The 14,151-nt window shown below is 33.0% G+C and overlaps 1 protein-coding gene across 4 annotated transcripts; it reads right to left on the bottom strand.

The window, feature by feature from the left end:
* Positions 1-1,483: 1,483 nt before the first annotated feature.
* On the bottom strand, positions 1,484-8,882 carry LOC127091516 (CMP-sialic acid transporter 3). Of its 4 annotated transcripts, none has more exons than XM_051030182.1 (16): positions 8,521-8,882; positions 8,203-8,413; positions 7,733-7,849; positions 6,562-6,618; positions 5,866-5,943; positions 5,275-5,319; positions 4,937-4,996; positions 4,649-4,771; positions 4,449-4,526; positions 3,889-3,958; positions 3,169-3,276; positions 2,930-3,063; positions 2,731-2,807; positions 2,379-2,424; positions 2,221-2,282; positions 1,484-2,020 (listed from the first exon to the last, which is right to left on the bottom strand). In XM_051030182.1, the coding sequence occupies exons 2-15, from the start codon at positions 8,368-8,370 to the stop codon at positions 2,232-2,234; spliced, it is 1,212 nt and encodes a 403-aa protein (XP_050886139.1). In that variant the 5' UTR covers positions 8,371-8,413; positions 8,521-8,882; the 3' UTR covers positions 1,484-2,020; positions 2,221-2,231. The 4 variants fall into 4 exon arrangements, with proteins under 4 accessions (XP_050886139.1, XP_050886140.1, XP_050886138.1 ...); XM_051030183.1 differs by having other exon boundaries at positions 1,484-2,119; positions 2,184-2,282; positions 8,617-8,876; XM_051030181.1 differs by having other exon boundaries at positions 1,484-1,916; positions 8,617-8,876.
* Positions 8,883-14,151: the final 5,269 nt, after the last annotated feature.

Here is a 14,151-nt window from a genome sequence, read left to right as displayed (position 1 = left end):
TGAACATCTAAATAAAAACTTAAAGATCATAAACTGAAGGATCATAAGCTAAATACCAGATTTTGAAGAGGTCAACGTCTGAAGATCAGACTGTGAAGAAATCAACCTCTGAAGACCAGTATTTGAAAAAGTCTACTTCTGGAGATCAGAATCTGAGGTCAGTTAAAGCGCAAAGATCAAGGTGACTCTAATAGATCACTGTCAAACTTGATGGCTATTTTATCATATTCTGATCACGTGAAAACATAAGTTATTTTTCATATAGATAGTTGAAATGTAACTGATAGTTCCTTTTGAAGCAGATGAATTTCAAATGGTCTTTCAACAACATTAACCATTTGAAGAAACATTTCAACATCTATATTCAAGCTTCTCAAAGACTCTCTTATGCAATTTCTCCAACGACTCTCTTCCTTCTATATATAAGGAGCTGAAGACTTGAAGAAAAAATATGAACCATTAAAATTCAAATAGCAGTTACTCTGTGAAAACATGATCACAAGTTTAACTTAGGATTTCTTATCAGTCTTAAAATTCTTCATGTATTGTATTTTGTCTACACCTCTGATTGTATATCAAATGTATTACCTCAAACAATCTTTTATCTATTAGGTAGATTGTTAGAAGTCTCTTACTTAGTATTTGAGCATTTGAACTTGCTTGTGTATTTGAGCATAGAAGTATCCTACTTGTGTGCAGCATTGAAAATCTCTTATTTGTGTGCTTGAGCATAGAAGTCTCTTACTTTGCGTTTGATCATTGTAAATCTCTTACTTGTGTACTTGAGAAAATTATAATCTTATGTGATTATACTGAAAATCTCTTTTAAGTACAAGAGGAATGGATTATTCTCAGTTTGTGAAAAAAAATCAGGATAACATTATGTGTCCCTCATCTCTATAATATTTGTCAAAATCAGTGACGGAACAATAAAATTTCAATGGGAAACCATTTGAAAATGGAGTAGGCATAGTGAACACAATTGTCGTACAACTATAAATCTGGAGTACAACTTTCTTCTTCTATCTCTATTTTAATTTTGATTAGAATCATGTGATTTCATTCATAAGGATAGATTTTGTTAGATGGAAACCTTGAATTATTCTTCTTGTTGATTAAACCTAGAAACTATAATAAAGCTCAAAGCATAGTGTAGAAGTGATATAGAAACTCCCTATAGTTCAAAGCATGTTGAAACTCAAACGGAAAGGTTTTTAGAGTGAAAAGTCCTTTTCACTAAATAAAATATTTAAAACCCATTATAAACAAACATGTGCATACCAATGCCTTGCACATGCTTTTTAACTAGATGCAACCTAAAATGAACATATTTTAGAAAAAGAAAACGCAATAAATTCACAAAGTAAATAGATCCATATGTTGTCAAAATCATTTATCCCTCCCCCTATCATATCAAAATATTTATCACTATATTAACATTTTATAATGGATGTGTAAAATATAGGAAGGAGACACAAAAGTATATCAGTCACCAATATAGAAACATATACAAATATCGTCTTGCATTGCTTTGTAAGCACGCAAATATAAATTTCTACAAGAAAGAACGGAATCCTCATGTTCTCTATCAACCCTTAAATATCACAATATAGAAAGAACGGCGTAAAAAGTCCACACTAGGTAATAAATGTAAAGAATAACACTATAGATAGAATGGGTTGAAGTAAATATATCAGGAAAACAAATATAAAGAGGAATTGAATGTCCACGCTATAAAGAATAAATGAAGTACAGGTAAATCCACATTGATATGCCAAAAGCTCTTACGAATCCATTTGCTATGCTCTATCAAAATCTTCAGCAACGGAAAGCATTGGCTTGTTCACCACCTCTCAGAAGCCGATAATTCATGTCTCAATTTATGGAACCACTAGACAAATACTTTCTGCGGAAAGCTAAGCAAGAAAGGCAGCAAAATCTTTTTTAGTTTATTATGACTTTAAACTGTGTGGGACCATAGCTATCAGATATCACCAAAAAAAACATTCTTTCAAAATTCCTGCAAACGAGTGGATTACTTATAAGGTACAAAATGGGTCATAAATGTGGGGTATCTGACTAGAAAAGCATGATATTTTTTCTTTACCGAACAAAAAGAACTTCTTAAGCTGTATATACTAAAAGCTGTTCGGTGTAAATTAACCAAAATTTCGTAGAGATGATTATAATTAAAATGGAGAAAGGAAGAAAAGAGCATACAATAGGTTAATCTAGGTGGGGAGAAGTGGCTGTCTCTCATCATGTCCCACTCGATGAGTGGCCTGGAAATGCGCATATTAACAACAACAGCAACAGCAATCAGTTGAATGCAAAAGAGACACTAAAAAAATAAAACAATATATGGTAACAGTCCCTACCTCTTCATTTGCTCCAGCTGCCATATTTATAAATGCGTCCTTTGACCTGAAATAAACACAAGCATTTGTTATTGTAAACGAAGAAGGAAACGAGTTTCCCTTTAGAAGTGTTCGGGTCATATGACCATATACAAAATATCCAACAACTAAATTTTTTAGAAACACCAATTGTGTAAATGAATTGTTTTTTCTCTTCCTCCCAGAACGAGCATGTGGTTAGTCAATTTTTTATAAAGTCCAGCTATCAAATATATAAACCATAAATTTTAATTAAGTAGATGCCCGTGCATATGATAACATTTTCCACAAACAAAAAGGTAAAAAATGAGATTAGTAAGCAATTATTTCGCACCTTTGTTTATCCTGAACCTCTGGCAGTTCCAGCACACCATTTTGTTCATCTCTGACTTTGGCCAATGGCGAAAAGAACTGAAGAGGAAATGAGCACGGTGTTATAATAAAAGGGTATTGACTAAATTGCTCCCCCACTCATAGGAAAAACAAGTGGCTTAGTTTTTATTATCAACTAGAAACTTTCAAATTCTATTTACCTGGTGCATTGAGATGAATACGATAGAAATGCCAATAAGAAAGTTCATTGTTAGTTTATGTCCAAATAGTACTGCAGATGCTATGCCCGTAAAGATTGTTGCAACTGTTGATGAGTACTTCTTCAAAATTGTATCTGCAACATATTAAGTATGTTTTTGAGAGAATGGCCAAATAACAAGGCCATCTACAAAATAGAAGGCAATTCAACGGAAAAAATAAGTAAATCTGAATTATTGACCTGCATATTTGAAGAAGAAAGAGGATAATATCCCTTGGGCAGCATTGTTTGCAATCAATAGCATAGTGGCTTTTGAATGGCCTTCTAGGATATCAAAGCTGCTAGGACCTGGAACATTTGAAACAGCACTTTTAAAACGTTAATAGTTAGAGCATCAGAACAAAAAAAAGAAAAATCTATATACCTTGGATTAAAACTGAAAAGCATTCGAAATTTCTTATCAATAGATATTTCAGGTGTACAAATGTTGATAGAATCAACAAATACAATAAAGCATCAACAACTAAACTAATAAAAAAAGGTTGTTTATACTTTGAGGTCCTTTGAAGCTGTGTGTATAGAAAAGACTCTTTACTGCCTTGCTACGACAACACAATGATATATGAGTAATACGACAGAAACACTTGAATACAATACAAAGTCTCAAGAGCATAGAATCATTCACATCACATTTTCATTTATGCAGATCTATTTTGAATTAGAAAATCAATGAGGTTAATTAAACACAATGCTTATATGTCTGTATCATAATCTGAATTTGTTGACATAAGTGGATATCAAATTCCTGATTTTGCTCATCCTGTTAATTAATTTGTGAGACAAATCCCAAGTGCCGGCTGAATTTATGTATGATTTGCACACTAGAATTTTCAACTGGCACACTCAAATGGATTAAATTTAAATTCAAGAGTTCAACTTTTAATAGATCCATTTTCTTACCTTTGACAATAGCCGACACGACTATTCCAAGAAAATTGAACATGGCTCCATACCCATATAAGAATAAGTTCTGCAAATCAAGAAATAGAGAATAATCATCTAAAATATAAATATTAAAGCAGTTAAAAGTGTCCTCTAAGCAGACTGGCACCACTAAAGTGCAGTTCTTGACACTTTCCATTTATTTTATTTTACTTTACAGTTGACTTCAATGAAATCAAGAGGATTCTTCTAGTTAGTTTCAGTCATCAAGCATCACTATTAGTTTCGAAGTGACCGAAGTTATATTTCTAATATAAACTGTAATACACATCAATTTTTATACAATGTAAGAGAGTGTCTTCACACATGGGCACAAACTGGACACTAATTAAGTTGCTGATCAGAATACATTAAAAGGCATAACTAAAACAATAAATATAGTAGACTGACCAACGTTATAAGGATGTGATAGTTTAAATTCCTTGCAAAAACACAATTTTGAATTCATTACAACATTTTCAGGACTTCATAAAAATGTATTCTGTTTATGAATTTTTTTCCCAATTCTGCATAGTTACCTGCAGATATATACTTGTATCATATTGGCTCTTCAAAGCATACTCATTATAAACAGAGGCCATCGATGGAACCGTGACCTGAAAAATGATTCCAGATTTGAAGTTCAGCAAATAACAAAGAATCCTAATAGATGAAAAAATGCACTGATTGCATAAAAATAATCAATATACAGAAAGAACAAACAACAAACACCACTTACAAAAATAAATGTATAGACATATGCACCCATTGTGACAGGAAGACCCAAAGCAGTAGTTCCCTCGGGTAAAGATCGTAGCTGATTAACACTTATACCAATAAGCAGGAGAGCAAGAGCTTCCCACTGTAAAAATGAAAAGAAAAAAAAAATCAATTTTCCAGCTAGATAAGCAATTTAGATTTATGTGAGGATTTCAACTTGTTAAACTCTGCAGTAAGAGCCAATTAATGGCAAGAATACCTCTAAAATCCCTATATCCTATAGACATGATAGATCTTATGCACTGACCTGAATGATAGAAAACTTGCGCTTCATAACCACCTTTAACAAAAGTGCGATTACTAACACCTGAAACATGCAGAGTCAACAGCCAACCATTAAAAACATGTTCAACTTCAGCTAACTATCAAGAGAAGAGTATTTTTCAATTGTCTCAAGAAATCTGACAGAAAACAGCTTAATTGAAATTAAGTGAAAAGAAAATTTTGGTTGAAAGCAATGACTCAAAATTTAAGAAGCACCCGTCAGCTATCACAAAATATATCATATGTAACGCTTAAGCAAGTTGTTATTTGGCTGGCAAAAATACAGAAATCAATCATACAGCACAGTGAACGAGAAATTACCTTCAAATTACTTAACATCTTCACAGTAGCAGGATTAAAATAAAGCTGCATGAAATGTGAAATCAACCCTTAAGTTATCGTTAAGACACAACCAAGTTTATATTAGGTATCAATGGATGCAGAAGCAACACAATAATTCATCAGTTTGTAATATGAGCCATACTAAAATTAGATGGATTAGATGGGAAATTAAGTAAGAGAGAAGATAGGTGTGCCATGAGTAACAACCAATGCCTAATCCTTGTGTAGTATTACTAACACAATGCTAGCACTATAAGATTATCAATAAAATAAGACTCTAAGTCCTAAAAAAGTAACAGCTAATACTCTAACAAGCAATGAAAATTTTATTTTGCTTCTAAAACATTTAATTACTAATATGGAAAATGAAACCCACCACACAGGCACTGTATACAAATATGTACTACCTATATGTGGGATACAAATATGTACTACCTAAACTCAGACTGAAAAACAAGTTGCCGATTCTTGACTTTATAGGTGCATATCAAACATAGAAGAAAGACTAGCATTCTTATTCTAGCCAAAAACCATATTATATGGCATATGCAATATAATAATTTTATATACCTGCATGACAAACTTCAGATAGTTGTTTATAGCATACAAAAATGCTGGAACGGCAAGAAGGACATTGTTGCGGGCTGCCTACAAGAGACAAATTACCACATTGAGGATGAACATCAAGAAGGTACCAAGAAAAACTTGAATTTAGTGTTTAAGAATTGTTCAATTTCAAATATATACATATAAAAAGAAAAGGCTCGAGAAAATTAAAAAAAAAAAAGACACTCTCCCATATTCATTATACATATGATTCTAATGGAGCACAGCTTAGCGGGCAATGTTGTCAAATAGTGGCTATAGCAGAGCTATAGCGCTATAGTATAGAGGAATTTGAACAAGTCATTACTGTTCCGCCATACGACGCTATTTAGTATAACGTGTTGTCACATAACCGCTATTGCTATTGCGAAGCCATAGCCTTGTAGCATTGCACAATTTGAACAACCCCTATTTTTTGCGATCCGCAATTAACAGCATTCTTATTAAGTCAGTAATAATCAATATTAGGTAACTAAGATGAAGAGTAAGAATGAACAATTGGATAAATTATTTTTTAGCCAGTCCCAGGAAGTAGGGCACCTAGACCTAGCAAATCAAAAACAGTGAAGAGATATCCTATATCAGAAAAACTAAGTGATATATGGTCTCTGCATATCTGTCAATTCATGCAAAATTAATATCATAAATAAATCATAGTACCTGTGTGAGTGTAGAAATTGAGAGAAGAGGCTTCTCCCCAACTTTTTGATTCCTAGCCTGCACAGGCAATCAAACCTTAGATAAATGGCAAGATATACCACTCCATAAAGATTTCTAGATCTGAATCCTGTAGCATTATATTATCAGCTAAAGAATGCTGCAAAGGTTAAGTTATCTTTTCAATCTCTAGGGATTTTCAGTATATCTTTGCAGTCCATGTTCAAGTCCTGGGTGTGTTCTTGATATTTGTGCTACTCATATCTGACTCACTCTTATTTTGGTGTTCTGGTGTTCTTCGCTAGTTTAGTAACAATGAAAAGCCTAATGCTTTATGATTTTGGAAGGATTCTATTTTTCTAATGCTAATAAGCTGAGGCTAAGCCTCCTTTTTATGGATGTAAAGCTGGTAATAAGAATAATGATGAGTTCATACGCAAATGCATGCCTAAGGAGCCCTGAGCAAAAAACCTTCTGCCAATTTAGTTCTACAACTAATAATACTTTCTTTCAATTTACCAGCCATCCACATCTGTTTTTGTCTACATAATGCTTGTAACTATTTTCTTAACATGTCTTCAGCACGCCTACTTTTCTGTCATCACAATGGGTGCAAGAAAATCAACAGATATTGAGGGTTTCTTCTCTTATATAAAAGATAGTTGGAGACACAGCCACATGGTACGACGTGGATAACCAAACTGCATTTTATACTTTTGTTAATGTTAATAGTATGGATATGGAAGTAAAGATGATAAAAAAAACAAAACCAAAACATTCAAATTTCAGTTTTGTTTCCATTTGCTTGCAAAGATAGACAACAGATCCATACCCTGACATTCACTATAGAGCAATTCTAACCTATTGTGAAAGATTTATTAAGTAGATCGCACAAGGATGATTGCAAACCAACGAAAAACTATTTTTGGGGTTATAAATTCTAATGTTTCATTACGCTTGACCATGGAAATTAAGGGCATATATTGCTACCAGCACAGAAGAAAAGCAGTGACTGCTCAAAGTCCAAAGTGATTAATTTAATTAATCACACACTTCAAAATATGTGCACGTGTTTCCTTCATAATCTACTTCCACTTGACACATGTTCTAAATATGTGATCGAACAGACAGTATATATTTGACTTGAATATACAAAAGCTAAAGTGATATTTACCTGGATAAGAAGCATAACAATAGCAAAGAAAACCTTGGTGATCTCTGTCAAAAAATTAACACTAATTGGGCTAAAATTGAATTTCCCATCCACCTTGGACATATAGACTAGGATAGGCTGCCAAAAGAACGAAATAGTATATGTCAAAGAAATACCATATCAACACAAAAGGAGTTTCTAATCCACAATAAAGTATTGAATTATTTAATTTCCAGATGCACAAGTTTAGATCTGCAAGTCAAAGAAATCACATATGCCATTGAAGCAATTTTTTTAAATATGCTAGGTACAACTCAATTTATTTTCCTAAAAACTTGTGGTCCTGCGCCGTATAAATTGCCTGAAATCCCTTTGTTAACTAGACATTAAGTGTATAAATCGCAATTGCAATTACGCAAGATAACCCTTTGAATACACTAAACCATTTGGAGAGTTAATATAAAAAATGAAGAGAGAGATATAAGAATCACCTGGAAACCAACTAACATACAGTCCCCACCAACCAACAAGATGTTGAGTACACGTTGTTTGGATGTTATCCTACTTTTGTGCCGATCATAAGCCCTTGATATAGTTTTGCTAGCGGGCGATACCAATTTGGAATGGCAAACACTGCATTCTATCATCCCGTTATTCATCTGTATCCCCCACCCCAAACTAGAATAGGTTGAAGAACTCGATCTGCAATTCAATCAACAAAAAACAGCTAAAAAATCATTTGAAAAACAAAATTAAACAGAAATTCCAAAGGAAAATAGAGATCTTCAACGATGAGTGAAAGTACTAACATAAGAGCTGAGATCTTGCGGAAAAGAAATCACCGACAAAAAAAAAGAGAGAAGGAGTAAAATCTAGAAATAGAGAATTGAGGAAGGAAGAAAAACCTAGATCGAGTCCAAAGCGAGCATTGACGTGATCTGGAGTGTGTGAAGAAGAAGGAAAAAGCGGTTTAGAGATATTTGGGAGTGATTTGTATATATCTAAGAAAGGAAATGGGAATGGAGAGAGAAAGTTGGAAGAGGAAAAAAGAGGGAGAAGAGAAGAGAATGAATTGTTGTAAAATGGAAGAGCGTTATTTGGTGGTTCGCTTTGAAGTCACACAAAAAAGAGGGGGTGTTATGTTATGTTATGTTATGTTAGTGAGTAGTGAGTTATGACACGTGACGGACCAATGAGGTGAGAGGAAACGAAGTGGAGTCAAAGGGGAATTTCTAGTTTGGTGACTCGCTGTCTTAAAGGTTCGGTGCTCTTCAAATTATAATTATAATTACTTCATTATTATTACACATGAAATTGGTGCATCAATTTTAATTTCTTTTAGGTTAGACGTTTCTTTCGCGTCACTTTGCAGTGTTCTTCTTCTGAGCTGTCTGCAAAAACTAATATTAATAATAATAATACTTTGGTAACTCTTTGGAATATGCTAACATTTCTAACACATTCCCAGAACACATTTTAATATTTCTAAATAAAATATATTATTTTGTAAAAAAGTTAATTATTTTAATTTTTAAAATATTAAATACATGTATATTTTTTTAAAAAATAATATTTTAAAAAATATTCTTAGAATACTCGTTAATATTTTCCATATTTTTAAGTGTATACTCTCTCTCATTACTCTTATAAACAAATATGTACGTATTTAATTTATTTTTAAAATTGTATATATTAATTATTTAATATTTAAAAATAAAATATTGGTTAAAATAGTGAAGATAGGATATGTTATCCTCTTCTTATCCTTATCTTATTTTTTAATATTATTAAATAATTAATGTATTTAATCTATTATATATTAAATATATTAGTTATTTATTAAAATTTAAAAAATATACTTTTTATAAATAATTATAAATAAGAGAGTGAATAATGATTTATAAATTTATATAGTTATAAAATAATTAATTTTTTTTTCACGAGTATATAATTTATATTTATTTATTGAGATTTATTGTTTTTAATAATCTATTTTTAGTTTAAAGTTTATAATTTATTATTTTATCTTCTAATTTAAAGTTTATAGTTTACTATTTTAAAGTTTATAATTTATTATTTTATCTTCTAATTTAAAGTTTATAATTTACTATTTTAAACTTTATTAGGAGTACTTTATTATGAAATTGAAATTGAAATAATGGAAAAAAAAATCAAAATCCCAAATCTGGATTTTGCTGTGCAATGTTCCTCTTCCACCAGTAATTTATAAATTTTTACTAAAGATTAAGAGAATATTCTTTGTTCTTCTTATAAATGCCGACACTTTTCATCATTCTTTAAAATTACTACTATTTACATCTTTTTAAAATAACATTATCCCGTTTAACTTTTATACTTAATTATATAAAAACAAAATTGAATGACATTGTTTGACTTAACTTTTTTTTTTTTAATTTTCAAAGCTATACATTGCTATAAAGATTATAATATAATCTAGATGTAATTTAGTTTTTTATATTGTTAAGTAAAACTCTTTTTTTAATATAATCAATTAAGGCTTTTTTTGAGTGTAGGCAAAGATGAAAAATAAAACTTAGACAAACATTGTTGATTTTTTAAAATAAAATATTAATTCAGCATTTTTTTTATATGACTAAAAAATGAAAACACAAAACTGCTAAAAAGAAAATTTTCTACAACGTCATTTATTTACAAATATTTAATTTCATAGATTTAAGGTATTTTTCTTCTAAAGCACCAACAATTGGTATTTAGAGCTTCGGTTCAGATCCACAAGAAAACATCATGGGAAACACAAGCGAAACAGCGAGGCGTTGTGTGATTGATTTATGTTCGAAGAATTCGTGTTGAATTTTTGTTCAGAATCACATATCTTGATTCTGCGGAATTGGAAAACAGTGTGTTTAGATGAGATCTGAGTGTATTGCACAAGGTCGAAAATGAACGGAAACGATAATCTAAGTACCAAGCTTCTAGTGTTCGATGGCAAGATCTACAATTGTTGGATGATTCAAATGTGTGTGTTGTTTGGAGCTTAAGATGTTCTTGATCTCATCAACAATGGTTACGTTCATGTTGTACTTCCTGAAAATGCAACAGATGCGCAGAGAAATGCCCAACGTGATATGAGGAAGAAGGATCAGAAGGCGTTGTTCTACATCCATCAGTGTGTGGATGTGAACATGTTTGAGAAAATCGTTGACTCGACGACGGTGAAAGCTATGTGGGACACACTGGTGTGGTGCTACGGCGGTGATGCGTCAGTGAAAAAGGTAAAACTTCAGTCTCTACGTAAGCAGTATGGGAATCTCAGCATGAAGAACAATGAGAAGGTACCTGACTACATCTCTAGAGTGATTCTGATCACAAATGAGATTAAGTCGTGTGGAGAACCTCTCTTTGAAGAAAGTATCATTGAGAAGGTACGTAGATCTCTTACTCCTGAGTTTGATTACATCGTTGTAGCAATTAAACATTCTAAGGATCTGAGCACCATGAGAATATAAGAGTTACAAAGCAGTCTAAAGGCGCAAGAGTTGTGTCTGACTGAAAGAACCTCTGAAAGAGAGGTAGAGCAGACTCTGAAAACTTATTTTGTCAAGAAAGACCATAAGCAGTCTTAGTCATAAGCCAAGAAAAGACATGGTAGGTCTCAGAAGTCAGAAACCTCAACTTTTGGAAGTCATAAGGGAAAGGAGAAGTATGACAAGAGAAAAGTTCAATGTTACAGTTGTAAGAAGTTTGGTCACTTTGCTGCATATTGTTGGTCAAACAAGGAGAGGAAATCAGAAGAAGCGAATATAGCCAGAAGTTCTGATGATTAACATGTGATATTAATGGCTTTTGATTATGATAGTGCGTCTTTAGAAGAGTGGTGGTATATGGACACTGGTTGTTCAAACTCTTACTGGAAATAAGAAATGGTTGGTTGATTTTGACTCTGGGAAGAGGACCAAGATCAGATGTGTTGATGATAATTATTTGAATGCTGAAGGAATGGGGAATGTTAGAGTGATTATGAATAATGGCAAATTTGTGTTAATTCTGAATGTCTGGTATGTTCTTGGCATGAAGAGCAATTTGATGAGTATAGATCAACTAATTAAGAAGGGATTATCAATTACCATGAAGGACAATCTTTTGAAGTTGTATGGCTGTAATCAGAAGTTGATTATGGAGTCAGAACAGGGAAGGAATAAAACATTCAAGGTGAATGTTAAAACTGCATAATCTAAATGTATTAGCGCAACAAGTGTTATGAAGGAAAGTGAGTTGTGGTACAAAAGATTTCGTCATTTGAACTTCAGAAGCTTAGGGCATCTAAATTCAAAGTAACTGGTACGTGAAATTCCTGCAATTAAGAAACCAGAAAAGTCATGCAATATGTGCATGAGAGGGAAGCAACCAAGACTGCCATTTGCATCAGAAGTAGCTCCAAGAGCAAAGCATGTTTGGGGAGTAATGCTTTCTGATGTGTGTGGACCATTTCTAGAACCTTCACTAGGAAGGAATAAATATTTAGTGTCATTTGTGGATGAGTTCACAAGGATGACATGGGTATCCCTTCTAAAGTTCAAACACGAGGTGTTTTGTGAAATTAAGAAATTCAGAATCAAGGCTGAGAAACATGGTGGTCAAGCTCTAAAGATTCTCAGAACTGATGGTGGATGTGAGTATAACTCTATAGAGTTCAAGAAGTTCTGTGAGGAGAATGGAATTAAACATGAAGTGATTGCTCCATATACTCCTCAACATAATGATCTTGTTGAAAGAAGAAACCAAACTTCACATGATATGACAAGGAACATGCTGGAGGAGAAGAAGCTTCCTAACACTTTGTGGGGAGAAATTGTTGCCACTATAGCATATGTGCTAACACATGTGTCCAACCAAGAAGCTGAAGGAAATTGTTCCTTTTGAGAGGTGGACTGGAGATAAGCAAAGTGTGAGTCATTTCAGAGTATTTGGTTATGTCTATTATAAACACGTTCTAGATGCTACTAGAAATAAGTTGGAGGATAGAACCAAGGTGATGTTACTGGTGGGGTATCACATTACAGGTACTTATAAGTTTTATTGTCCATTAACTAATAAGATTGAAGTCAGCAGAGATGTTATTGTGAAAGATTCAGAAGTATGGGATTGGAGCAAGTGTCAATCCAACAACAATGCAGATTTAACTTCTGAAGATATTGATTCTGATTCTGAAGATGAGTTAGAACCTGAAAATGATTGAGAGTGAGTTAGAATCAGAAGATGAGATTGATTCTGAGGAAGAATCTGATTCTGATCCAGATTCTGATGGTGATTCAGATTCTAGTGGCAGTCCAGATTCTGAGAATTTTCCAGATTCTGAAGATGGTCATGCTTCTGAAGTTGGTATTTCTTGAGTTCTATCATATGATATTGTTCCAGAGTCAGAAGGTTCTGAACAAGTTTAGAGGCCACAAAGAATCAGAAACATTCTGAGAAGGTTTGTAGAGTTTGACATGCTGCAAGATACTGAAGTAGATTCTGAAGGGGAAATTTGTGAGGGCAAAAATTCCTTGTCCTTATTTTAATGATGTCAAACCTTTTTAGTTGCTCATAATGTGTGCTTTAGACAGTGTCATCAAATATAGAATAAATTCATCCTCCAACATGCTGAAAGTATAAGTGAAATGAGTCCATGCATATAGGAGCATTTCATAGATGTGAATAATGCACTTGATCATCATTGGTACCTTAGGTTCATAAGAAAATGGTTTGAATTGGCCAAAATATCAAAAACTCATTTTGGACAGTTTAAGAATTTTGAGTTGACTTATCCCTTGTTTGAGCCGACTCATTGGCTGTTTCATTTGAACCATGTTGCCACGGGTCTGAACAGGTCGAGTCATGAGTCGACTCAACTCTGAAAAACCTGTTTGAGTTAACTCATCCCCTGTTTGAGTCGACTCATTGGCTATTTGAGTCGACTCATTGGCTGTTTCATTTGAACCATGTTGCCACGGGTCTGAACAGGTCGAGTCATGAGTCAACTCAACCTGTTTGAGTCGACTCAACTGTGTGAACAGGTCGACTGGTCGCTGTTGGCACTCAATTTTCTGCTGTGTATTTTTGCAAAATTATTCTATTATGTCTATTACTTTGTCCATGCATCATATAAATATTCTAGAGTCCCTTCTTCAACATTTAACAAGAAAAGTGAAAGATATACACCAAAGTGCTCTTCATCTTCATTCTTCATTGCATTTCTCAATAATCACACATAATAATCTTTGTTGAGTATTGTGCACTGCTGTTGTGATAACGTTCAAATAAGATTGGATTATCTTAGTTTGGGTTGAGACTTTGTGGGTTTTTCTTGAATAAAACCACTGGGGTTTTGTCTTCCAAGAATTAGGGGTTTTTGCACTAACCTTTACTTCGCATATTCAGCCGAGTGAAAAGTTTGAAGAACGGAAGGTTCGGTCAAA

The sequence above is a fragment of the Lathyrus oleraceus genome, chromosome 6 (assembly GCF_024323335.1).
Source record: "Lathyrus oleraceus cultivar Zhongwan6 chromosome 6, CAAS_Psat_ZW6_1.0, whole genome shotgun sequence".
Classification (NCBI taxonomy): Eukaryota; Viridiplantae; Streptophyta; class Magnoliopsida; order Fabales; family Fabaceae; genus Lathyrus; species Lathyrus oleraceus.
This window is presented reverse-complemented; position numbering and strand designations above follow the sequence as displayed.